This window comes from Heliangelus exortis, unplaced genomic scaffold (genome assembly GCF_036169615.1).
Source record: "Heliangelus exortis unplaced genomic scaffold, bHelExo1.hap1 Scaffold_135, whole genome shotgun sequence".
In the NCBI taxonomy this organism is placed as follows: domain Eukaryota; kingdom Metazoa; phylum Chordata; class Aves; order Apodiformes; family Trochilidae; genus Heliangelus; species Heliangelus exortis.
In genome coordinates this window covers 257683-282090 of record NW_027285952.1, presented here as the reverse complement: position 1 = coordinate 282090, position 24408 = coordinate 257683, and the positions used below count along the sequence as shown (strand labels likewise).

Sequence of the window (24408 nt, the reverse complement as noted above, 5' to 3'; positions counted from 1 at the left end):
TGCTTCAGCAATCCCTTCTTTGTCCTTCACCTGCCTGGAACAGGCTCATTTCTCATTTCCATGGTTTTCCTTTTCTCCCACTCCCAGGGCCAACAAGTATCTGTGTGTGCCAAGAGGGAGAGGCTGTGGTGTCTGCAGCAGGAACAGCAGCAGCGTTGGCTTTCTCAACAGCAGCAGTGTCTGTGGGGAGCAGCTGCAAAGAAAGCAAAAGTACAAGACAGAAAATTACCTTTATCCTGGCCCAAACCAGGACACACCTGGCTTAGATTTTAGCCGTACCTCTCACTAAGCAGAGGTCTGCACAAATAAAATGATATCCTCTTAACTTCAGAATGACTGACAGTGTGGTATGGTGTGACATAAAGAGATATACCATAGATACAGGAAGCACAAACTAGCAAATAGACTGGAAAACCTGCTGATGAGGTCCTTTGTCCCAGCTGCAGACCACCAAGGGAGGGATGCTCTCTGCTTGGCTGTGGGACCCGCTGGGAACAGGACTCCCCCAGAGATTTCTCTGCAGGGACCCAATGCTTCCACCAAAAGTATTTAGGAGTGAATTCTTTTCTCCATAAGAGACCTTAATGGCAAAGCTGTCTGTGCCTTAGAGCTTACTGCCTGTTTCTTGAAGAGATGCTCTCTCTGGGGATATCCAAATTCCTCTTTCTGTCTGACAAATAGGAAAGTCCTGTCCCCCTCTGCAGGATGTGTCTGTCGGGTGCTGGTCAGGCTGCAGAAGTCATTCTGTGCAGAGGCAGCACAAGTTTTGACTGGATCCCCAAAGGGAGATGGTGAGATGAGTGTTTGCTGCTGTGAGTTGTGTCTGAAGAAAAGGGAGCAGATCAGAGGGCTCGGTGTGGAGCCCCGTGTGACAGCTCTAGAGCAGAGCTGCCATGAAGCCTCTTTTAGAATGAGGCTCTGAAACTTGAGTGGCATCAGAAAGCACTGGGAAGAAATACACTGTCCATGTGCTTTCCTTAGGAAAATGAACCCTCTGGCCCACAACAGGGAACTGGAGCTGAGCTCTGGCACTCCAAACTGAGCCATGCCAGACACGCAGCAAAGGACACGATCACATTGCTCGTGCCCAAGTGATTTCTGGAGCAGTCTTTCTACTTCCGAGGCCCTTTGTGCACTCTTGAAAAGCAGGCTGTTTTTTCCTTCAGAAATATGGGGTTTTTCTATTCCATTTCAAAAAGCAGGTGTGCAGAAAATGAAAAAGGGTAAAGAGGAGCAGAACTGGTAGCAGCAAGAAATAAGGGTCAGAGACTGATGAAAACTTTAAAACCAAAATCCAAATCAATTTATTTACAAAAATTACAAAAAAGGAGAGGGTGGGGACGGCAGGGAAAGGAAAAAAAGAAAAGGGAAGGAAAGGGAGGGGAAAGTGGGAGGGAAAGGGGAGTGGAAAGGGGAGGAGAAAGAAGGAAGGTGAGTGGGGGAATGGAAGGGGAAGGGGAAAGAGGAAAGAGGGAGGGAAAAGGGGAAGGAGAAAGGGGAAGGAGAAAATGGTGAAGGAGAAAAGGGGATGGAGAAAGAGAAAGGAGGAAAGGAGAAGGGGGAAAGGGGGGAAGAAAAGAAGCGGGGAAGAGGGGGAAGAGGGGGAAGAGGGGGAAGAGGGGGAAGAGGGGGAGGAGGGGAAGAAGGAAAAAGGGAGAGGGGGGGAGCGGGGGAGAGGGGGAGGGGGGAAGGGAGAAAGGGGGAAAGGGGCAAAGGGGGAAAGGGGGAAAGGGGGAAGGGGGAAGGGGGAAGGGAGAAGGGAGAAGGGGGAAGGGGGAAGGGGGAAGGGAGGAAGGGGGGAAGGGGGGAAGGGGGAAAGGGGGAAAGGGGGGAAAGGGAGAAAGGGGAAAAGGAGAGAAGGGGAAAAGGAGAGAAGGGGAAAAGGAGAAAAGGGGAAAAGGAGAAAAGGGGAAAGTTGGGGAGGGAGGGGAGGCCAGGGTAAGGCATGGAAGGGAATGGGCAGGAAGGGGTGGGGGGAGGGAAAGGAGAATGGGTGGAGGGGGATGGAAGGGGGGGAATGGGAGGGGGGTAATGGGAGGGGAAGGGGAAAGAGGAAAGAGGAAGGGAAAAGGGGAAGGAGAAAGGGGAAGCAGAAAGGAGACGGAGAAAGGGGAAGGAGAAAGAGAAAAGTGGAAAGGGGGAAAGAGGGAAAGAAGGAAAGAGGGAAAAGGGGGGGAAAAGAGGAAAAGGGGGGAAAAAAGGGGAAAAAGGGGAAAAAGGGGGAAAAGGGGGAAAAGGGGGAAAAGGGGGAAAAGGGGGAAAAGGGGGAAAAGGGGGAAAAGGGGGGAAAAGGGGAAAAAGGGGAAAAGGGGAAAAGGGGAAAAGGGGAAAAGGGGAAAAGGGGAAAAGGGGAAAAGGGGGGAAAAGGGGGGAAAAGGGGGAAAAGGGGGGAAAAGGGGGAAAAGGGGGGAAAAGGAGAGAAAAGGAGGGAAAAGGGGGGAAAAGGGGGGAAAGAAGGAAAAGGGGGGAAAGGGGGAAAAGGGGGAAAAGGGGGAAAAGGGGGGAAAGGGAGAAGGGGGAAAGAGGGAAAAATGTGGAAAAGGGGACTGCGAAAAGGTGGATAAGGGGAAAAGGGGGAAAAGGGGAAAAGTGGGAAAGGAGAGAGGGAGGGGACTACACAGGAATGGAGAGGAGAGGGGGAAGAAGGGGGAAGAAAGGGGAGAGGGAGGGAGAGGGAGGGAGAGGAGAGGGAGAGGGAAAAGGGAAGGGGGAGGGGAGGGAAGACAATGGGAGAGGAGGGAAAAGGGAAGGGGGAGAGGGAGAGGACTACGCATCAAAAAACCACCAGGGAAAGCCAACAGGGCTGTCATCCATCCAACAGACTCAGAACATTTATTCAGACTGACAGAAAGATATTTTCATGTCTTCTGATCCATCACAAGATATGGAACAAGCTCCCAAAGATGTAGTTGAAAGTTCATCAGTGTCTGGGAAGAAAAGAGACAAGATTCCTGACGTTACTTTTACAGGAGAGAGGGGCAAAGAGGTCACTGTCAGAACATTACGGCTACGAAGCCAGAGCTGAACACTCTCCGTGATTAAAAGCAGACAGCAACAGAAGGAAATTGGCTCAGGGGCTTCCTGCTTTGAAACAGCACCAGTCACTGCAAAGCTGTGACTCTGGAGTAATCAGTACAAAATAGGTGCAATTCCTCCTGGGGCATCTGGCCTCATGTCACAGAACATGTTTGATGCCATGGATGACAAACATTCAGCTCCCCTGACAGTTGCCTGAACACTACTGAGTGATCTTTCTCTGAAGAAAGGAGAACTTTTGTCACTGATTAGCCTCTTCTTGCCTATTCAAATAAAAAGACTGAAACAGAGGAGCTACAAACACAAGCAATGAGTAAAGGGCAGCAAAGACCAAGAACTGACAGCAGGGGGTGTGTTATGGGTCAGTGCTGAAGGCAATCACTGGACACGGGAGGAGAAGTGATGGCTGAAGTCTGTGAAACTCTGTGTAGGGCTCCTTTTATGTTTGTGATTCAGGATTAACTCCAGTGAAAGGTGACTTCAGCTTTAGCTAAGTGTACCTGTGTGGAGGAAATAGGTCAGTTTCCTTTGTGCTGGTTTTGGGTTTTTTTTCAGGCAGCTGCTTAGAGCTCTACAGAGCAGAAACTTGCCATGTTCAAGTAAGTGTAAAGCTAGCAGAAAAAACCCTGTGCTTAGCACAGGAACTAAACAGCTTTCAAGATGTTGTTTTCAAGAGTTAGGAGCAGTCATCTTTTTACTTACTCTAACATGACACATTACCATGTCCAGGTTCTTCAGAGACAAATTCATCCAGGATCCACTTGTACTAGAATCATACAGAAAACACACCATTAACATGAGTGCAATATTAAACTTCTAAAACATTCTTCAAGTCCACACAAAACCAGGCAGTAACTCCAAGGGCCAAAGAAATGAGGCCATAAACCAGCAGAGGGGAGGGAAGGGCCCTCTCTCCAGGACTAAAGGAAGAGCAGTGACCAAATTCACAGCTTCTCCAGGAGAACCCCATAAAAACCCAAATGCCTCCTACACAGTGGATCTCCCACAATGAAGTATAAAGTGAGATTTATTGCAGATTTATTTATTATAGTCATACATCCTAGATAAGAAAATTTAATTTGAAGCTTAGCTGGAACCATCCTATGGCATCATCTTTGGTTTCTGGGCACTCTTGGAAAACAACCTCAAAACCCAAACTTTTCACCCCTAGCACACCTAGATGTTGTGTTGGGATGAGGAGGAGACACACCATGGGTAATCCCTGCAAATGAGTTGTAATTTAGGCTAAAAAGCACAACCTTGCATACACATGCTCTTCAGCAGTAGCTGAGGATGGGATTTCAAAATGTTTACCTTGTCTGCAGAAGAGGAAATCCTGTTCATCAAGGATTCTGCTCCTATGGGTGAGCTGGGGATGCTTCCTACTGGACTTCTGTTCAGAATCAGACTGGTGCCAGGATGTCCCAGATGAGTTGAATGGTGAACTGGATTTGCAGCCACTTCCACGCGTGTTCTTTTCTCTTCCACGAAGCCTTCTGTTGGCTTTTCCTTTTTTTTTTTTTCATCAGTTCTGAAACACAAAGACACAAAGAATTATCTCTGGCAGGAACAGATTAGGAATGACCAAACCCGTTTGACCTGAAGGGTTCTGGGGAGCCTGTATCATAGCAGTCAAACCTGAAAGAGTTACCAAGACTTGGGGCTGCTCAGCACTAAAGCTTCAAAGCAATCAGTGAATGGAGTTTGCTCTGGAATTCTGGGACAACTTCATGTACCTTGGATTTAACCTCTCCCAATTCCTTTTCCAAGCCCAGGTTGGCTTCCTCCAGGTTCCTGCAGCGCCTCGTAGCAACTTCCAGTGAACTTCTGCCACAGAGAGCTTTCCAATGTCAGCTCTCTGACATTGCCCTGATGAAATGGTTATAAGAAAAGTTATGAAAAAAGCATGAAAAAAGTTATAAGAACATGAATTCTGTCTTTTAACTTATTTGATTATACAGTTACAACTGTCTTGAATTCAAAAAGTAGGAAAATTTTGCCTGCCACCAGCAGTCAGCACCTCCAAACTATCAGCAGCAGCTCATGGAGATTTCTGTTTTCTAATACATTAAAAAATAATATATGTTATAGATAATGTTATACTTTTTGAACAATACACCACCATACACTGAATCATGTTATTTTTTTTAACAAAACTCAAAGCAATCTGTTTGATGCAAGAGCCATAGTTTGACTGCAGATATTACTCTGGTGACTAAAGGCAGGACTTTGTATGAGATGGTTCTTTGGTCTCTTTCAACATTCTACAAAGAATTAAACCAATACATTAAGTTAAATTAATATTGCTTACATTAAATGAATACATTAAATTAATACCAAGGTAATTTTAGAGTAACAACTTTCATAAATCTGGACAGTCCCTCCTTTCCTCCAGCCACCCACAGAACTACCATCTCCCAAAGGAACCTGGTATTTTGGCACTAGAAATGTAAAGTGATTCACAGGGGAAAACCATTGACAGCACTCCTGGAGTTCTTCCCCCTCTTCCCTCTTAAAGAAACTGAAAAATGAAGAATAAGGTGGTTATCTGACACATGCAGGTATTCACCTCACTCAATCACTCCGGGGTTCAGACGAAGAAAGAAATGGAATTTTAAAGCACTGTTCACATCACTATTCACAGACAAACAGTGTCTAATTACTCAACAGGACTAGTTCCTGTTTTCCAGAAAATAAAAATTAACAAAATGGGTATAGAACTTTTCAACCTTTAAACCCTCTGCCTGGGACTGGTGGAATTTGCAGAAAAAAACTTTAACATTCTAATCAGTCTTCTGACCAGTTAATTAGCCTAACACAGCCACAAAGAAGAAATTTAAAGATTGCTGCACATCACAAAACAGAGAAGAGAAAGCTTAGTGGCTGAAATTGACTTTTTTGAGGAACAGGCAGGTCCCAAAAGACAGAATGCAGTCATGAACAGCAAAACACTGCTCAGAGCCCTCAACGTTGCAAAAAGTGTGTCCTTTACCTCCCTTTTTTTTAGTTTTTCAGCCTCATAGTTTAAGACCAGCACACTTGGCCTTTAATTCCTTGCTCATTTTTTCCAGCGTGGAAACTTGCTTTTCAGCAGAGTTTGTGGAAAATGTCATTAAAGCATCCCTGTACAGCAGCTGATGGAAGCCAGCTGGCTTTCCCTCTGGAGCTGGGCCAATGCCTCCTATGGGGACAGAATCACAGAACCACAAAATCATTAAGGCTGGAAAAAACCTCTAGGATCCTCCAGTCCAACTGGGAAACCAACACCACTAAACCATGTCCCAAAAGTTGGAATAATGTGCTCCACTCTCCCCTGAGGTGTTACACAGGACTTCAGACCCTTCTGCCCAGCCCTGCCCCAGATGCCCAACACCAACATGCCTGCCCTATTCCCCTCAGAAATACCCTCAGAAACAAATCTTTTCAAACACTTCTTAGCATGGCCCAACACACACATGTTTTGCAGATGCAGGGAAAGCATCAAAGGTCACCAAATTCCAAGGTTTTTTTTGCATGAGTTTTCTCTTACAAAGAGGAAGACCAAGTATGTTTAGTCACACACATCAGCCTTTTACAGACAAATCTCCTTCTTCACTTCAACGTGTATTTTGTATGGGGGAAAAAAAATGCATTTGACTGCATTGTTTGCAGGAACAACATAGCCCAGCTGGAAATAAAGCAGCAGGAAATACCCAGCATCGTGGAAAAGATTTTTCCCCATCCTTAGAAAACTGTACCTAACTTCAGACAGAAACACCACCTTCCTCTGAATGACTCCGCCATCACCATTAGTCACTTTCTGCTAATTTTCTTTACCTTATTTTATAACTTACTCTATAATTGACTCTGTAATTACTCTCCATTTATTCTATAATGTTACTTAGCAGTCTGGACTCTAATTCAAAATATTTGGCTTCACATACCTGCACCCCAGAGTTGTCAGAGGCTTCCTATAGGCTTTTTTTTTTTTTTTTTTTGCTGGTGATGACACATGGAAAGTTCACCTCCAGAGAAAACCACTGTATTCTTCCAAGGATTTTTCCAGCAAAGCAGAGCAGAGTTATAGTTCAGTAGTGTGAGCAGTTTGACTTTTCTTTCTTCTTCTACAGGGTGCTGATGACTGCACCGTGGTGTTTTCATCAAAGCTGTTTCTCACTGCATCTTTTGGGAGACAGTGAAATTTTAGAGGTTCTCTTCTCTTTGTCAACAATTATTGGATCTCTCAGCTGTTTTCCTCAAAGCAATCTTTGGGGTTTTTTTTTAGGAGAACCCTGGGGATTCTTCAGAGGACTGCAGGATGCTCTTTTTAATGTGTTGCCAAAGCGCTTCAGGAGAGGGATCTATGGGATGATTTAAAAGTCCAGCTTGAAGGTTTACCTGGAGGCTGTTTCTCACTGTACCTTTTGGAAGACAGGGAAATTTTAGAGCTTCTCTTCTTTGTCAACAGTTCCAGGAGCTCTTGGGTGAGATTCCAATCTTTGGTTTTCTTTGAGGAGAACCCTGGGGATTCGCTTCGGGAGAGGGATCTCTGGGATGATCTAAAAGTCCAGCTTGAAGGTTTACCTGGAAGCTGTTTCTCACTGTACCTTTTGAAGATGGTTCACTTTGAGCCTCCTCCCTGGGATGCCACCCCTCTTAGGTCTGGGCTTCAAGCAGAGGGTAAGTTTGCATGGCACAAGGCAGTGGTCTGTAGAACATTCTGCACCAGGCATCGCTCAGCTATGACGGACATCGCCAACATTTCTCTGGCACACTAAGACACAGTCAGTGAGGTGCCAGTGCTTGGATCCAGGATGCTTCCAGGTTGTTGGAAGAGAGTTTTGGGGATGGTGAGGTTCTGCTCAGCACAAAACTTCCCTGCAGGAACTTTCTGGGGGAGGCAGTGCAGGGTTGGTGTAGAATTTGACTTTTGACTTGGTCAGCTTGGAGGGTTGCAGCATAAATCCTGAGGAGAAGAACATGGGGCTTGTTGTGGAGTGGGAGGTGTAAGGAAATAACGTGATCAGTGACCCGACAGCAAATTTTTAAGTTTGGAGGCTTGGAATAGCTGTGAATAAAAGCATAATCCTCATCTATCAGCCCATCAGAGTCTTTCTGGGAAATATCAGCACTGCAATGAAGGAGAACTTTGATCAAATGAAGATTCCCACCAACTGGACTTAGATTCCTGTTCAGTGCCAAACTCTTTGCCAGGATGTCCCAGGTGAGTTGAAAGCTGAGCTGGACTTGGACCCAGAATTCTGCTCTCCAAGCTGCTTGTGACTGAAATGCTTCTTCTGATGCCCTTCTCATGGAGTGCAGTGTTGGCTTTTGGTAGTTCATCATCAGCTCTGAAAAAATTCAGACACATCCCAAGAATTATCTCTGGCAGGAACACTTTGGCAGAGTTACTCATAGTCTCTGATTATTTGTTGATTTCTGAAAAAAGGATTAGGAGTGACCCAACCCAGAATTTGACCTGAGGGGTTTTGGAGAGCTTATATATTAGCAATCAAACCAAGGACTTGGGACTTCTCAGCACGAGAGCTTCAAAGCTACCTGTGAATGCTCTGTGCTTCTTCCAAAACACAGAGAAAACCAACTCTGAGCTACCCTCCCTTTCCCATGGGGAGCTGAAACCTCAGACAAACTGATAAAATAGAAGCCAAAAAAAGACATTTTTTTTTTTTTCCTTCACAGAATCAAATTCTGTGCTCTGCAGGGCCTCTCCTTATTCAATAAGGGACATGAAATTCATCTTTTTTGCTATACATTCCCTTTGGAAACAGAATCCACGAAGAAAACCCTATTAATTCCATGATCATTGCTGTGACTCTTGGAACACTCAAGAGAAATTAAGAGAGTTCTAATGAAGGCAAAGTGTCTTAAGGAACTTTCCCCACAAATATGCCATCTCAGGCTTACAAACATAATGCTGACCAGGTGTAGAAGAGGAACCCCAGCAGGAAAACACAGGAGGAAAAAAGGAAACTCTTATTACCACTCCAAAAAGCCTGTACCTACCTTTCCAGTTCATTTTGTAACCATCTTCTCTTTGTCACTTCCTCCAGATACAGCTTTTCATATTTTTCCTTTAGAACAACGCTCTTTCTCAGGGTGTATTTGTATTTTTCAGGGTGTTCATCTCCACTTGCTGGTCCACTTTTGTGTTTCTCCTCCCATCCTGCCTGCCTTAGGCTCTTCTTTCAGCTGGCAAGAAAGTTTGTCGAGCTGTAGACAGAAAAAAACACACACAAGAAAAGGAACTCAGCAGAAGCCAAAAGAAGAAAAAATATTGGTAAAGGGCTGGGCACCCGGACTGGATTTATCATCTGCTGACCCAGTATTAAAATCAGAGTGAAACCAGGGGCTTCCTTTTAATCAAGAACACCTATAACATCATTTCTGATAGGATTCCTCAGGTTCCCAGCCCTTCTCCTGCAGTAGGCACCAAACTGGCAGCATTTTCCCCATTTTCCCATTTCCTGGAAAAGCACTGGAAAAGCTCATAGGAAGTCAAACACAGCCAAACCTCCTGGTTTCAGCACAAAAACCACCTCTCATGCTGTAGAGGAATTTTTACAACACACTCAAGCTTCGTTATGGCACTGAGAAACACACCATCTTTTTTTTCCCTCTACACTGAGAAATTTTTAAATATTAGTTCAGAAGATGGCTTTTACTGAAGGACAAAGATGTATTCTCCTCTTTAGGTGAAAGCTGCAGTCTGTTTTAAAAAATGCGCAGGAAATATCAGCCTTTTGTAAGGTCCCAATGGTCACCTACAGCTCTGTCCTTCTCTTCCCCCCTCCAGAAGCAAAATTTTCTGTATCTATTGAACATCAAACCTGATATCCTGTCAGTCATTAAAAGGGGAGGAAACTGGCACGGTGGGCACTTGAAAGAGGCTCTAACAGAAGGAAGAACCTTGATTTATTTGACAGGAAAAGAGACAATGAATGCTTGAGAATAGGAGGTTCCATATAAATAAAAAGATTTTTTTTTTTTTTTCCCTGTGAGGGTGACAGAGCACTGGCACGGGCTGGTCCCTTCCAACCCTTAATAATTTTCTGTGATTCTATTTAACTCTGCCTCGATGTAATCACCTTCCCTGTCATCCAAAATAACTCTTTCTCTTGGAAGACAAAAACTCAAGAAACTTTTGGCCTAATCATGAGCCCCTGCCAGGGCAGGGGACTTTTCTTTCATGCTACTCAAACAGTAATAACCACCTCAAAAAGCACTTTTTTGGGTGCCCAGGAGAAGGGAAAGGCTGGGCTGAAGCCAGGGTTTGAAACAAATTCCACTGGGCTGAAACCAGGGTTGAAACAAATTCCACAACATTTTCTGCATCAGCTCACAGCGTCCTGCCCAGGGAAGCAATTGGAAAGCGTTAGGAAAGAGTAAGACAGTTTTTCCAGAAGAAAAAACTTTGGGCACACTCATCTACTGCTGCAGCACCATGGAAAGCCAAATCCATTCCAAAACACAGCTCAGAAAAAAAAACAAAAAAAAAAAAATTAACAATGTGAAAAGAAGCCTTGGGAAAGAGTAAGAGTTTTTCCAGGAGAAAAAACACCACCACCACCAAAAAGCCTCACACAAATCAGAGCTCACCTTTGTGTTCATTTTAGCAACTTCATTGGCCATTTCAGAATAAACATCCTTTATTTCTTTCTTCAACTCATGCAGGGACATTCGCTCCCCAAATTCCCTTACCATCTGTTTAATGCTTGAGAAGCTCTCAGAGCTACAAAGCACATTTGAGAAGAAAACAATGAAGCAAAGGAACAACAAGCAGCCTTTTTCACATATTGTTGTGTAAACATTACAGAAATTTTGTCTTTAACAGAAATTACTGAGACAAAAATCCAGCATTCCTATGCCACACCTGGAGGCTCCAAATTTCACCTGTGGAAAAATTCAGATTTTCCCTGCAGGGAAACCTCCTTTGGCAGCTCTCATCTCATGGAGAGCAGAGTCTTGCTAGGACTAAGATGAGGATGGAATTTCCTCACCAACTCTTCTGCACACCCAGTTCTACATTCAAATTGAATTCAGCTTGAATTGTACTCAGGGATACGAACATGCCCCACCTCTCAGACTCTTCCTCCACTTCCATGTTTATTTCCAGCTCTCTGTCCAGATGCACTTGGAGAGGGCAGCTCAGCTCTTCCTTCTCTTTCTTTCTGTCACTCTCAGACTTTCAAAACAGAAAAAGCAGATGGCACACAGGGCACAGGACATGCACCTCATCTTCTCCCCTTAGCAGCTGCTCTACACCTCCACCTCTCAGCCAACTTCCACAGAAAGCCAAGGGACCCGATTCCTGAGAATATTTCATCACATTTCCCACCCAACAAGCCAATAGCTAACAATGGAAAGAGATGCCCCCACCCAAGCAAAGGCAAAGAGGTGATTTTGATTCACATCCTCTCTCCCTCTTGCTCTTCTCTCAGCCAAACTGCTCTAAATTTCTACTTCTATTTTTTCCTTATGCAGAAAAGGAGAAAAGGGAAAGACTGCCCCTTGGAAACTGGCAGCTCTTTCCTTTTTCCCAAGCATTAATTCACTTGCCCCCTTTTCTGCAAGGTTTTTAAGCTCCCACTGCCCTCAAAAACTCCTCAAACCCCTGAGTGCTCTTGGAAAAGAGAACAGCCCTCAAAACCAAGACTCTTCACCCCTACCACACCTAGATGCGGAGTGTTGTGATGAGGAGGAGTTACACCATGAGTAATCACTACAAACGAGTTGTAACTTTAAGGTTAAAAAGCACAACTTGGCTTACAGATGCTAAGGGTGGGATTTCACATTTTTTACCTGAGCTGCATAATGGGTGCAAATGTTGTTCCCCAAGGATTCTGTTCCTGTGGGTGAACTTGGGAAGCTTCCTCCTAAACTTGAACTTAGAGAAAGAGTGTTCCCAGAATGCCCAGCACTGACATCCAGATCTTCACTGATGGAAAGGGAAAGAACAAGCTTCCCACAAAGCTTTCTTTTGGCTTTTCCTTGGTTTTCCTCAACTCTGAAAAAAATCAGAGACGTACCAAGAGTTATCTTTGGGAGTCACTTTGGCCCAGTTACCCTCCCCCCACCCCCCCAGGTCTTTGGTTATTATTCAACTTGTGAAAGTTGAAGGGATTAGGAGTGACCACACCCTGAACAGCTGAGGTTTTTTTTAGGATTTCTCAGCAGTCACATTTCCCACAAGGAGCAGCAACCAACACTTGAGACTTCTCAGCATGAGAGCTTCAAATCTGCGAATGCTCTGTGCTTACACAGCTTTTTCCAAAAGGCAGAGAACACCTGCGCAACAACACCCTTTCCCATGGAAAGTTCAAACCATAAGCCTCAAATGGAAGCCAGAAAAAAAAAATATTCACTTTCTTCCTTCATAGAATTAAATTCTGTTCTCTGTAGGGCACATCCTTATTCAAACAGTACAGGACATAAAATTCATGGTTTGGTTTTTTTTTGCCACTCACTGAATATAAGGAGGAAATTATTAGAGACTGGCAAAAAGGCTGACTGGTAAAGTACAATTAATTAAAAAAAACCCACCAACATTAATTCCACGATTAGTGGTGTTAGTCTTGGAATGCTCAAGAGATATTAAGACAGAGGGAGGGTTAAAGGAACCTTCCTCACAAATATGCCATCTCAGGCTTACAGATGTAATGCTGACCAGATGTAGAAGAGGAACCCTAGCAGGAAAACACAGGAGGAAAAAAGGAAACTCTTGTTACCACTCCAAAAAGCATGTACCTACCTTTCCAGTTCATTTTGTAACCATCTTCTCTTTTTCACTTCCTCCAGATACAGCTTTTCATATTTTTCCTTTAGGACAATGCTCTCTCTCAGGGTGTATTTCTCACTCTCTAATTCCTGTTTCAGGTCTCCCATTCTGCTGAGCAGCAGCTTTCTCTCTGCTTCGTGGTCGTGGGCTCTGATTTCTTCCATTCTGTCCTGGGAAGCTGCCTGCTCCTGAAGCAGGTAGCACACTTTTACCCACCACAAATTAAAAAGGGAACCTTTTTTTTTTCAACCTGCCCAATGTCAGGGGCACAGATTTACTCCTTGAGGCACTTGTGCATCCTCCAGCAACCAAGGGAGAACCCAGGAGCTACCACGGGGAAGAATTCTTCTTATTTAGAAAGAATCCCTCCCTCTCAGCACTTATTTATCCAAGCTGCTAAGGAAGGAACACTGTGGGACAGAACAGGATAGAGAAAAAGCTTCCTCAAAGAAGGAATTCCCCCACTCACCCTGCCACTTTGCTCTAGGGAAAGAATAACACAGAGAACACTTTCAGAAGCCCCTCTGCTCCTGGCCAGGATTTCAGAATCCCACAATTTGGAGAAGAGCTCTGAGATCACCGAGTCCAAACATCAACCCAGAAAAAAATAAAAATATTCCAAAGGCCCCACAGCAATTGGGAAAAAGACAGCAGTTTATGAGCAGCTTACCAGGGGTGAGCCTTGCAGAAGGGTTTCAATTGTACTGTTTTGCTGCACAACTGTGGCTTGCAGTCGGGCATTTTTAGCTTCAAGGCTTAAACAGAAACACAGTTCTTATTACAAGGAACCACCAGAGCACCAATTCTTAAAGAACAGCAGGCAAAGCACAAACAGAAGCATCTTCACCACCCCAGACAGCAGCAGACACCTTGGTCCCCTGTGCCACTCTCTTACCACTGTATCCGTCCCTCCAGGTGTTTCATTGCAATAGTTCTCCCAGAAGATGCCAACAGGAGGTCTTCCAGTCTCTGGAAACAATCTCTTTTTTCTCTTTCCTTATTTTCCAGAGCAATCTTCAAGTCACAAATTGAATGCTCATGCTGAAGATGTTCTTCCAACTCCTGCAGCTGTAAAAGAACAGCAAGATTCCACAGCACTCACCTGAGTTTTCATGCTGAAGAGCTCAGGGAATGCCTCTGTCTGCACATACCCACTACCCAAAGAGCTGTCAGTACATTTCATACCTTCCCTCCTCCTAGGAAATGAACACAAACCATGTAACTTTACACAATCTTCTCCACTGTAAGAACTGACACTTACCCTCCCACTCCTTTCAGGCACTCTCTGGATCCCTTCGCTTGCTCCCCCCCTTGAAAATAGGAATTAAAAAGTTCATCCTTCTCCTAAAGGGACGTCACATCCCCCTTGTATATCTATGGATATACCTATATTCATGCAGGGAAAGTTCCAGAAGCAATCAGAATTGGCAGCATGCTGATGGATGGAGTTAAACCCAGTGGTGGTCCCCAGGGTGGTCCCCAGGGCTCTGCACCAGTTCTCTTCAACATCTTTATCAGTGGATGAGGGGATTAGGTGCAAATGACACCAAATTGGGTGGGAGGCTTGATCTGATGAGGGCCGGGAAGCTCTGCTAGAGGGACCTGGGCTGTAGGAGATTCAACAAGGGACAGGAGAAATATTTTCCCCAAAAGAGTTGTCAGGCACTGGAACCAGCGGCTGAGTCACAATCTCTACGGAGACTTCAAAGATGTGGGGATGTGGTGCTGAGGGACAGGACTGGGCTTAGCAGGACTGGGGGGAACACTTGGACCTCATTTTAAAGATCTTTTCTAACCAAAAGAGTTCTTTGTTACAAGTAAGGGAAGCACAGTGAGCAGCAAGAAGCCCAAATGCAGCATTACTGCAGACATTATTTCTATATAAATGCAGACATTGTTTCTATAGTAATGCAGACATTGTTTCTATAGAAACGCAGTCCGTTATTTCTACCGTCCTTCAGAAATCAGATAAAACTTTCTGGGCCAAACCACATGGAATAAGTGACAGACACCTCAGTCTCTTTTGCAGAGCACTTTACCACATACAAACCTTGGACTGTGTCAAAGACAAAGATACCAAGTGTCCTGGTTTGGGCCAGGATAAAGGGGATTTTTTGTCTTGTACTTTTGCTTTCAGTTCAGTCTCTTGTAAGTAGTTACACTTGCTGAAATTAACAGCAAGTTTCTCAGACAGTGTCTGCTTCTGGGACTGATAACACTTGATTTTTATAGTTAAAGCAGAACCAACGCCACTGCTCAGCTCTGAGGAACGTTTTACCCTCCAAGAGGAATAAAGAGGTCCCACCTTCAGCCCTCCTTTGGGGAGGAACAGACAAGACAGATGCCAGAACTGACCAAACAGAGGATTCCATCCCATACACCTCATACTCAGGGTAAATTTGAGGGATCACGAGGGCCAAGCCAGCTTCCTGCCCTTCCTGCCTTTCCTGCTTCCCCTTGTTCACCCGTCCCTGTTTCCTTCAGCATCCTGGGAGGATTCCATCTGTTCCTCTGCCTGTGGTCCTGCTCCGTGCCAGCCTGAATCTCTGTGTTCCTGCCTCCAGGTCCCGAGCACTGCTGAGTCCAGGAGTCCAGGCTGGACTTTCCCAGGGCCGCCCTGCAGCCTCGGTGGTGACGTGAGAGTTATTGGGGGAGAGGGGGTGAAGGAACGTGGTATCAATTTTCCTGTCTATTTGTATATATTTTGTAATTTTTCCTCTTTATCATTACTGTTTCATTAAAGCTGTGTAGTTTAGTTCCCAACCCATCAGTCTCTCTCCCTTATTCTCTCTCCTTTCTTTATAAAGGAGGGGAGGGAGGATTAATAGTGAGCATCTGTGATTTCAGTTTAATTGCTGGGCCAGTGTTAAACCCTGACACTACGTTTGTAAAAAGCTGTGATTCCTCCACACATCATCCCCCCCCTAGCACTAGGAAGTTTATTCTAGATTCTAAACTTTCTGTACCTTGGATTTATTTTCTGCCAATTCCTTCTTCAAGCCCAGCGTGGCCTCCTCCAGGTTCCTTCTGTAGCACGTGGCGACATCAAGCGAAGCTTCTACCATGGAGAGCTTTTTCAGAGCATCAGCAAGCTCCTGTTGCAGTACTCTGATCTTGCACTAATGAATATGAGCATGAGGAAAATTATAAGACCATTAATTCTGTCTTTAATTTGTTGATTTATACAATTAGACCTTGTCTTGAACTCAAAAAGCAGGAAAAATCTGCCTGCTGTCGGTAGCCAAATGCTGAGCACCTCAACTACCAAGAGCTCCTCAGGAGGATTTTAATAAAAAAAAAAAACAACCTCAAGTACTACTCTTCTTGAGCCATACACAAGCATGTGTATGTTAGTTTGGTACTAAGAATACAAAGTGATTCACAGAGTAAAATGACTGACAGCACTGCTGGATTTCTTTCCCCTCTTTCCATCTTAAAGAAATGAAATCATTGCTCTGCCTGAGGCTGTGGAATGCTCTGCAGAAGAGCACGTTTCCTACTTGTTTTTTGCAGAAAAACTTTAACTGAGGTCCTCAAGAGTCTTCTGTGCAGTTCTTGGTCTTTCACAGAGCCACAAAGAACAAAGAAATTTAAATATTGCCACGCACCATAAAATAGAGAAGAGAAAGCTTAGGTTGGTGTCTGAAGTTGACTTTCTAAGGAACAGCCAGGTCCCTTAGAAGCCCCAAAACTCAGAAATTAACCCCAAAATACTGCTAATAGTCTTAAGCACTGCTAATACTGTATACTTCACCTGTGCTTCTACTTTGTCAACCTCACATCTAAAGACCTGTTTCCTTAAGACATTGCAGTTTTCGTATAGCTCCTTGTTTTTCTCTTCCAACAAATAAACTTTCTGCTCAGTATCAGCCTTGAGATTCTTGAAAATGTCATTAAAGAAGTCCTGAGCAACAGTCACTACACTTTCTTGGGTGAGCTGCTGCTTCCTGTCTTCCAGTTGCTGGCGGAGTAAGAGGTTTTCCCTCTGGGCCTGGGCCAATTGTTCCTACGTGGACAGAGTCATAAAACCCCAGAATCATTAAGGTTCGAAAAAACCTCCAGGATCCTCAAGTCCAACCACCACCATGCCCACCAAACCATGCCCCAAATTCCAAGTAATTTGCTCCACTTGAGCTCTTACAGAAAACTCCAGGGGATGCCTGCCTTAATCCCACTGCAAAAAAATTCCTTTTTTCAAACACTTCTTAACATGGCCAAACCCACACATGTTTTGCAGAGGTAGAGAAAGCATCAGAAAGGTGGCCAAAATTCAAGGCTTTTTCTCTCAAAAAGAAAAAGCCACGTTTCATCCAACAGATCAGCATGTTACTGAAAATTCTCCCTTTTCACTTGAATATGCATTTTGCAGGGGAAAAGATGCTTTTGACTGTATTGTTTGTTTGCACAGCACAACAGGAAAAATAATGGTAAAAAAACTGAAGGAAACCAGCTGGAAACAAAGCAGCAAAAGAAAAAATATCCAACATCATGACAAGGATTTTACACCATAGGAAGACTGGATCCAGATTCACTTCAGACTCACTCTTCCTCTCCAGGACTCTCCCTTCATTATCCACTTACCGTTTTTTCACCATAGCTTTTAATACAATTTTACAGTTAAGATTCTAATTCAAAAATATTTGGCTTTCCATACCTGCACCACTGAGTTTTCAATGGCATCCTTGATAACTTCTTTTTCAGCTGCTGCTGATATCTGGGAGGTACAGCCAGAGTGCTCACCTACAGTGAAAAACAGATTTTTATAAACAGCATGACTTCATACTACTTATTTACACCTAGAGTGCATCTTTAATGGTTGTGAGAAAAGGCTGAGAACAAAATAAAACACCCTCTAAAATTTGTGAGCTGCTGGAGTGAATCATTTTATCACAATAGCAACTTCACGTGCACCTCTGTGAGTTCCTTTCTTCTGGACCAACTTTCATTTTAATGGAAAAAAGAAAGATTCTGGATTAAGGGCCAGAAATGCACCACTCCTGTTACTCCGAGGTCCATGATCTCTCACTCAGCCTGTAACGGGGTTTCAGCTTTTCCTGGTGGCAAAGGAACATTTGTAGATAACACCACTGAAGGCACAACAGAGACTGGCATAAATTATCAGTATCAAGATGCTAGGAGGAAGCAAACACTGAGCTCCTATACAAGGAACCTCCACCACTTGGAGAGCAACACCTTTTATATTATAAAACATCATTTAATAATGATAGAGAAAGAATTGCATCACTGTTCCCCAGCTCCTTTCTCTCACCAGTGACGTCTCTTGAAGCTGCCTTGGGGATTTCAGAGTCAACATTAAAAACATGGTGCTTCACAATCCAGGCAGCTGGAGCTTTTTTCTCTTCACTTTTGCCTCCCTCCTCCTGCTTTACTTCCTCTACAGGTGACTCTTCCTAAAAGAGATCAAGGAAAAGAAGATATAAAAGGGGAAGAAGCAAGCATCTTCTTTGCCTTTCAATGACTACTTGAAAAAGGTTTTCTTATGGAAAAGAAAAAAGGGAAAAATTGTTGAGCTTTGATTTACAAGGCCTTCAGCTTTTCCATGGAAATCTGCAGCAGCAGAAAGGAATTCCTCCTGTCCTCAGTCTCAGCCCTGCTCCTGCACAGCCCCTGAGAAGCCCTCCCCCACTTCAGCCCAGCTTCATTCCAATTCCAGCAAGCTCTCAGGTGCTCCTGGATCTCCCTCCTACCCTCCCCAGCCCCCCCATGGCAACGTCCCTGTCCTTCACACAAAGTACCTCAGAATCCCAGGGAGAAGAATCCTCATCTTCCTGTTCCTTTGCTTCCAGGGCTGCTGGGGCACCTACACCCCAGGGAAGAAGAGAGACTTTGCTATCACTTCCCACTGACACAAAGACACAAAACACCCTTTTTATTTCAGGGGATGGACATCTAAATCTCCAGCAGATGAACACAAGGCTCAGGCTGGGTGGCTTCCTAGGCTGCTCAGACCACTTGCAGGGCTCTCCTTTAAGCCACCCCATGAGGTCTAAATCCTGAAGGATGCACTTTTTGGGAAAATGTGGATGCAAAGAAAAAGGGGCGAGGAGCTGGAGACCAGAGAGGAAACCCAAGCACCCAGAAGACAGCAACTCCTGGTTCCAGCTGGGCTCTGACTGCTCACATGATGCCAAATCAGCCTCATGGGGAAATTCAGACAGAAAAGCACAAGATTCCCACATCTCAAGACAAGGAACTAAAAGGAGCAAAAGCTGCTGAATCAGGGGAGGTTTAGGTTACACATCAGAAAATTTTTGGCAGCCAGAGGGCAGCTGAGCAGTGGAAGAAGCTCCCCAGGGAAGTGGTGACAGCACCAAACCTGCCAGAGCTCCAGAAGTGTTTTGGATGAAGCTCTCAGGTGTGATTCTGGGGGTGCCCAAAGACACAGGGACAGGAGTTGGACCTGATGGGTCCCTTCCAACTTCTGATTCTATTTCCTAACTCAGTTCTCTCACCAGTGCTGACTTCTAAAGGTGCCTTGGGGACTTGAAGGCCACCATTGCCAACAGACTTCTTCGCATTCTCAGATGCTGCAGGGCTTTGCAGGTCACCATTGCCTCCCGTCTCCTCCTTCTTCTGCTTTTCTTTCAGGTCTGGTAACTTTTAGGAAAAGAGTTCAACGGAAAGAAGATTTTTAAAAGGGCAGAAGCAAGCATCTTCTTTGCCTTTAAATGACTCCTTGAAAAAGGCTTTTTTATTGAGAAGAAAAAAGGGAAACTTTGCTGAGCTTTCATTTACAAGGCGTTCAGCTTTTCCATGGAAATCTGGAGGAGCAGAAAGGATTTCTTCCTGTCCGCAGTCTCAGCCCTGCTTCTTCACAGCCCCTGAGAAGCCCTTCCCCACTTCAGCCCAGCTTCATTTCAGTTACAGTAAAATTCAGCTATAGTAAAATTCAGCTCTCAAAGTTTCAGAATTCTTACTTGCAAGGAACTCTCAGCATCACCAGACTCACTGCACAAATCAGCCTCTGCATTATCCCTAAATTTCAAACATCACAGCAGAAAAATGCATTATTTCTATTTAAATCAGTGCAGGAAAATGGAATCATCTTAAAACTAAAGATGCTGGCTGGCATCTCCAGCATTAGTGAGTGGGTTGAGCCGCCACACTCAAGTTCCCCATCACTGCAGAATCCCCCTGCAACAGATGCTGATCCAAATGAACAGGAAGAAATAAAATAATGTGACTGTGTACCTATGACTTTTGGCCCCAAACCACAAATCTACTGCTTTCTCTGCCACAGCTACAGGTTTTTCAGCAAAATCTGACAGCAGAAGAAAGGCCAGAGATGGCTTCTAAGAAGAAAAAAATGCTGGCTGGAACTTCTGTTTCTTTCAGTCCCAGAGAAAACTTGCCTTCAAGAGATTTATTTTTCAAGGACACTTCTCCTGTAAATGCACCATACCTTAGGGGTAAAAAGGAGTGAATCTTCAGAATCTTTCCAAGTGATATCATTCATCTCAGTCTCAGAGCTCCTTAAAAAACAAAGCAAAATCAGTGCTGTGTCTCTAAAATCACCCCTCAAGCAAATGGTAGGGGTTTGTAAAGTCTCACCTTATTGAGCCTCCTTCACAAAGGTTTTCTGTGGCTGTTCAAAGATTAAATGACATGCTGACATTAGATTTGAAATGCCAGCAATTAAACAGTACACTTTAAAAACCTCAAAGAACAACAGGTCGCAGTCTAGAGTCTGAGGTGACAAAATTTCATTGATATTAAAAAATGACTTCTTTAGGATCCTTCTAGGGCTCTGTGTTCTCCTAAGCATAGACTGGATTTTAAACACTCACTGAAGGAGCTGGGTGTTTGATCACAAAGCAGTGTAATTTTTTTATTAAAAAAATCACTGAGGGTGGAAAAAAAAAAAGCATCATTTCTGTTGTAAATCAAACTATGTTCCAGAAGAGACAGTACACACAGGCACTGCATTGCTTGTTGCTAACAGTGACTTTTCTGAGACAATTTTTCCTCAAATTTCCAATTTGAGGGATCACGAGGGTCAAACCCCTTCCTGCCTTTCCTGCTTCCCCTCTCCCGGTTTGCTTCAGCATCCTGGGAGGATTCCATCCGTTCCTCTGCCTATGGTCCTGACCCATTCCAGCCTGGATCTGTGTGTTCCTGCCTCCAGCTCCCAACTGCTGCTGAGTCCAGGATTCCAGCCTGGACTTTCCGAGGGCTGCCCCGCAGCCTCGGTGGTGACGTGAGAGTTACTGGGGGAGAGGTGGGAGGAACGTGGTATCAGTTTTCCTGTATCTTTGTATATATTTAGTAATTTTTTCTATTTATCATTACTGTTTCATTAAAGCTGTGTAGTTTAGTTTCCACCCCATAACTCCCTTATTCTCTCTCCTTTCTTCATCAGGCAGGGGAATTACTAGTGAGCATCTGTTATTTCAGTTTAATTGCTGGGCCAATGTTAAACCCTGCCAACAAATCACAGGTGCCCTGACAAGGCCAAAAAGTAACAAATCAGCACGTTCCCAAACCACCTCAAGAAAAGGCCACATCATTTTCCTCTTGAGCTCCTCCATAGTTAAGGATCCTACCTCCTCTGTCCACAGCAGGTGCACCCCAAAAAACTGGAGCAGCTCCTGCCTGCTCAGGAGTGATGACTATGCTGGGATCTTCTGTATCACACGCAGGAGCTTCTCCTCTGTTCTCCTGGTCTGGTTTTTCTTTTATCCCTCCAGCAGCTCCTGCCTGTTCGGGAGATCCAAGTGCATCCCCTGCAGGAGCTTCTGCTGTGTCCTCCAGTTTTGCCAGGTACTGACTTACACTGGACAGAGAAAGAGAGGAAATAAAATTGGTAAAAAGAACCACATGCTGGCACAACAGTTAACACCAATTTATTACCACCCCCCTCCCCCCCCTGCAAATATTTATAAAAATTCATAAACTCCTCAGTATTTGTTAGGGGTAATACACACAGAACTCACTCCAGCATTCCCTGCAGTCACATTCGCCCTATAAATGCACATTCCCACCTTCCAAGTAATTAACTCCTGCTCAGAACATTTTTTCAGCCTGCCTTTTAGGCACACATAACCACCTGAGATAATCTCAGTTCTAACCAAACACCAGGTGACAGAATTGCTCTGGTTACCCCCCCTTCCACCCTCCCAAAGGAAGATAAAAAGGGAGTAGGGAAGAGAGACTTTAAGGTGTGAAAATAAGACTGGAAGAGGTTTACTGGAAGAGGAAGAGACCACACCATTTATTCTAATCATAAAGTTCAAAGTTTACCGTAAATGGCCATGAAGATCAGCATAATCCACAGCTATCCTCCCATCTTTGTCTTCATGGGAAATATTGGCACCGTGAGAAAGGAGAACTTTGACCAAATACATCTCCCCAACAGAAGCAGCAATCATGAGTGGGGTTCTGAAAGATTCAAAACATGCAATGCCATGGATCATTTGACACAGACACAGTCATTATTTTCATTCCTGCTTGCTCTCAGAAGTATTTTCTCCATTCCTTTACAATGAACACATTTGGATAAACACTCAAGGAGCAAACCAAAGTCTTTGCTTTCCTGGACCCCCCTCCTCCTTCCTGGACCCCCTCCTCCTTCTGGGCCCCCTCCTCCTTCCTGGACCCCCCTCCTTATCCTGGATCCCCTCCTTCTTCCTGGACCCCCTCCTATTCCTGGATACCCTCTTATTACTGGACCCCCTCTTATTCATGGATCCCCTCCTCCTTCTGGATCCCCTTCTCTTCCTGGATCCCCTCCTCCTCCTGGACCCCCTCCTTCTTCCAGCCCCCCCTCCTGCTCCTGGATAAACCCCTTACCTTTCATGCTCATCTCGAGCATGCACATCAGCTCCTGCTTTCAGGAGATCTTCTAATATCACCTCATGTTTTTCAGTGATAGCAAGAGTTAGTGGGGTACAGCCCTTCTGAAAAGTCAGAGAAATGCATCATGTAAATAATCAAAGTAAAAAAAAAAATAATCTGTAAAAATTTTGATGCAACGTTCTGAAAGGACTTCTTGAAGAAATAGAAACATTTACCTTATTCTTGGCATCCAGTTTGGCACCATGCTTGATTAACTGCCTCACGAGGTTTTTATGATGAGCCAGGATGGCCAACTGGAGGGCAGTGTTGCCATCGATGTCTGCAAGATTTGTGTCAGCACCCTGCTCTAGCAGAAAAGTCACGCAGTCTTGTTCTCTGAGCTGTACTGCCTGGGAATAACACACAAAAAAAAAAAAAAAAAAGACTTCCAGAATTCACATTTCACTCCATCACAGCTCGCCCAGCTTCTGACCACTGGGAAAGAAGAGCACCTGCAAAGATGATCTGACAGGTGCCTGTTCCACTCCAAATCCAACAGGCGTGTTTCCGCACAGCTCTGCGTACAGAGTCCTGCCAGACACCTCTCCTTTCATGCACAGTCGATAAGCCCCTCTTCCAAGAGCAGAACTTCTCCCACTCACCTTCATCAGGGGTGTTCTCCCAAAATTATCAACAGCATCCAACTGGCTGCCGTGCTTTACAAGGAATCTGGCAACCTCTGTGTGGCCGTTTGCACACGCCAGATGGAGAGGTGTCCTGAGAATTAAACATGTGAGCTTAACGCAAAAGAACCAAAGCTGTGGCACCACCCATCCCAGGGCAGGAGAGACCTGGGGATGCCTGAGAACCCTGCAGGGAGAGCAGGGCCAAGCGGCAGCCCAGCACCTCCAGGAGCACTGGCGCCCACCCAGCAGCTCCCAGCACTGGAAAGCTCTCGAGTTCCCCCTCCCAGCTGACAGGGCACATCTTGCTTTGCAAGCAATCAGCTCCAAGGGGATCCCACACAAACCCTGCAGGGGGGATGCTCCCGCACGCCACCCGAGGTGTCCCAGCAGTGGCCCACAGCCCCTCACCGATTCTCCCTGTCGCGGCAGTCAATGCCCCAAATCTTGATCCACGAGTGCCAGAACCTCAGCCAGGACAGGTGGCCGTGGGCAGCAGCATGGTGCAGCCTCTTCAGATCTTTCTCCTCAATCTCAGGGCCGCTGGTGCTGGCAGCAGCAGCACGGGGCCACACAGGATTGTAACTGGGCAGCACAGTACTGTAGCGACGGTGACTCTTCCTCCTGAAGAGCCCCATCCCGGGAGCCCTGCGGGGTGCGGGGCACAGCTCTGCGGGAGCAGCAGGAGGCAGCCGGCAGAGCCGGAGGGGTGGAGGTTAATGACAGGGGAAGGGCAAAGGCAGGGACAGGGGAGGGAAGAGACAGACGAGGACGAGGTGGATGCAAGGGGAAAGGCAGGGACGAGGCAGGAGATAGGAGCAAACCAACAGCAAGGACCAGGAGCAGCCGGAGAGACACAGCCCAGCGCAGCTCAGCACAGGAGCCACAACGGCAGAGTCGCCCCTAACGGCAGTCGCCAGGGGCAACGGTGGGTGGGGCCGAACCACCTGCCGGGGGGAGGGGGGGGGGGGGGGGGGGCAGGAAGGGGCTGAACCAATTCACAGGGCGGGGGGAGGGGGCTGAAAGGAAAGGAAAAGGCTCCTTTAATCCTTAAACCTTGCATTGGTTTAAGCCTCAGCATTCATTCATTGCCACTACAGGTGACAATGGTCCCTTAAG

At 45.4% G+C, this 24408-nt stretch overlaps 3 protein-coding genes and 2 long non-coding RNA genes across 5 annotated transcripts in view; all 5 read right to left on the bottom strand.

The window, feature by feature from the left end:
* LOC139790750 (ankyrin repeat domain-containing protein 26-like) overlaps positions 1–24408 on the bottom strand; it is a 678272-nt gene that overhangs the window by 458647 nt on the left and 195217 nt on the right. The window contains exons 16-17 of the mRNA XM_071732606.1: positions 18568–18632; positions 18081–18222 (exon numbers count right to left, since the gene is read on the bottom strand). Of these exons, the coding sequence (XP_071588707.1) occupies positions 18081–18222; positions 18568–18632 (207 nt within the window). The remainder of the gene's footprint in view (positions 1–18080; positions 18223–18567; positions 18633–24408) is intronic.
* LOC139790733 (uncharacterized) lies at positions 3632–7124 on the bottom strand. The gene is made up of 3 exons (XR_011723606.1): positions 6960–7124; positions 4351–4567; positions 3632–3802 (listed from the first exon to the last, which is right to left on the bottom strand). It is a non-coding gene; the product is annotated as an uncharacterized lncRNA (long non-coding RNA).
* LOC139790740 (putative ankyrin repeat domain-containing protein 20A12) lies at positions 7960–17827 on the bottom strand. The gene is made up of 8 exons (XM_071732596.1): positions 17816–17827; positions 17466–17525; positions 16566–16817; positions 15778–15930; positions 13707–13879; positions 13482–13566; positions 12785–12999; positions 7960–8366 (listed from the first exon to the last, which is right to left on the bottom strand). The coding sequence occupies exons 1-8, from the start codon at positions 17825–17827 to the stop codon at positions 8141–8143; spliced, it is 1176 nt and encodes a 391-aa protein (XP_071588697.1). The 3' UTR covers positions 7960–8140.
* LOC139790765 (uncharacterized) lies at positions 10701–11938 on the bottom strand. Its single transcript, XR_011723626.1, has 3 exons — positions 11836–11938; positions 11112–11218; positions 10701–10765 (listed from the first exon to the last, which is right to left on the bottom strand). It is a non-coding gene; the product is annotated as an uncharacterized lncRNA (long non-coding RNA).
* Positions 19913–24221, bottom strand: LOC139790739 (ankyrin repeat domain-containing protein 7-like). The gene is made up of 9 exons (XM_071732595.1): positions 23701–24221; positions 23269–23383; positions 22843–23016; positions 22622–22728; positions 22073–22210; positions 21376–21605; positions 20384–20417; positions 20235–20304; positions 19913–19978 (listed from the first exon to the last, which is right to left on the bottom strand). The coding sequence occupies exons 1-9, from the start codon at positions 23925–23927 to the stop codon at positions 19913–19915; spliced, it is 1161 nt and encodes a 386-aa protein (XP_071588696.1). The 5' UTR covers positions 23928–24221.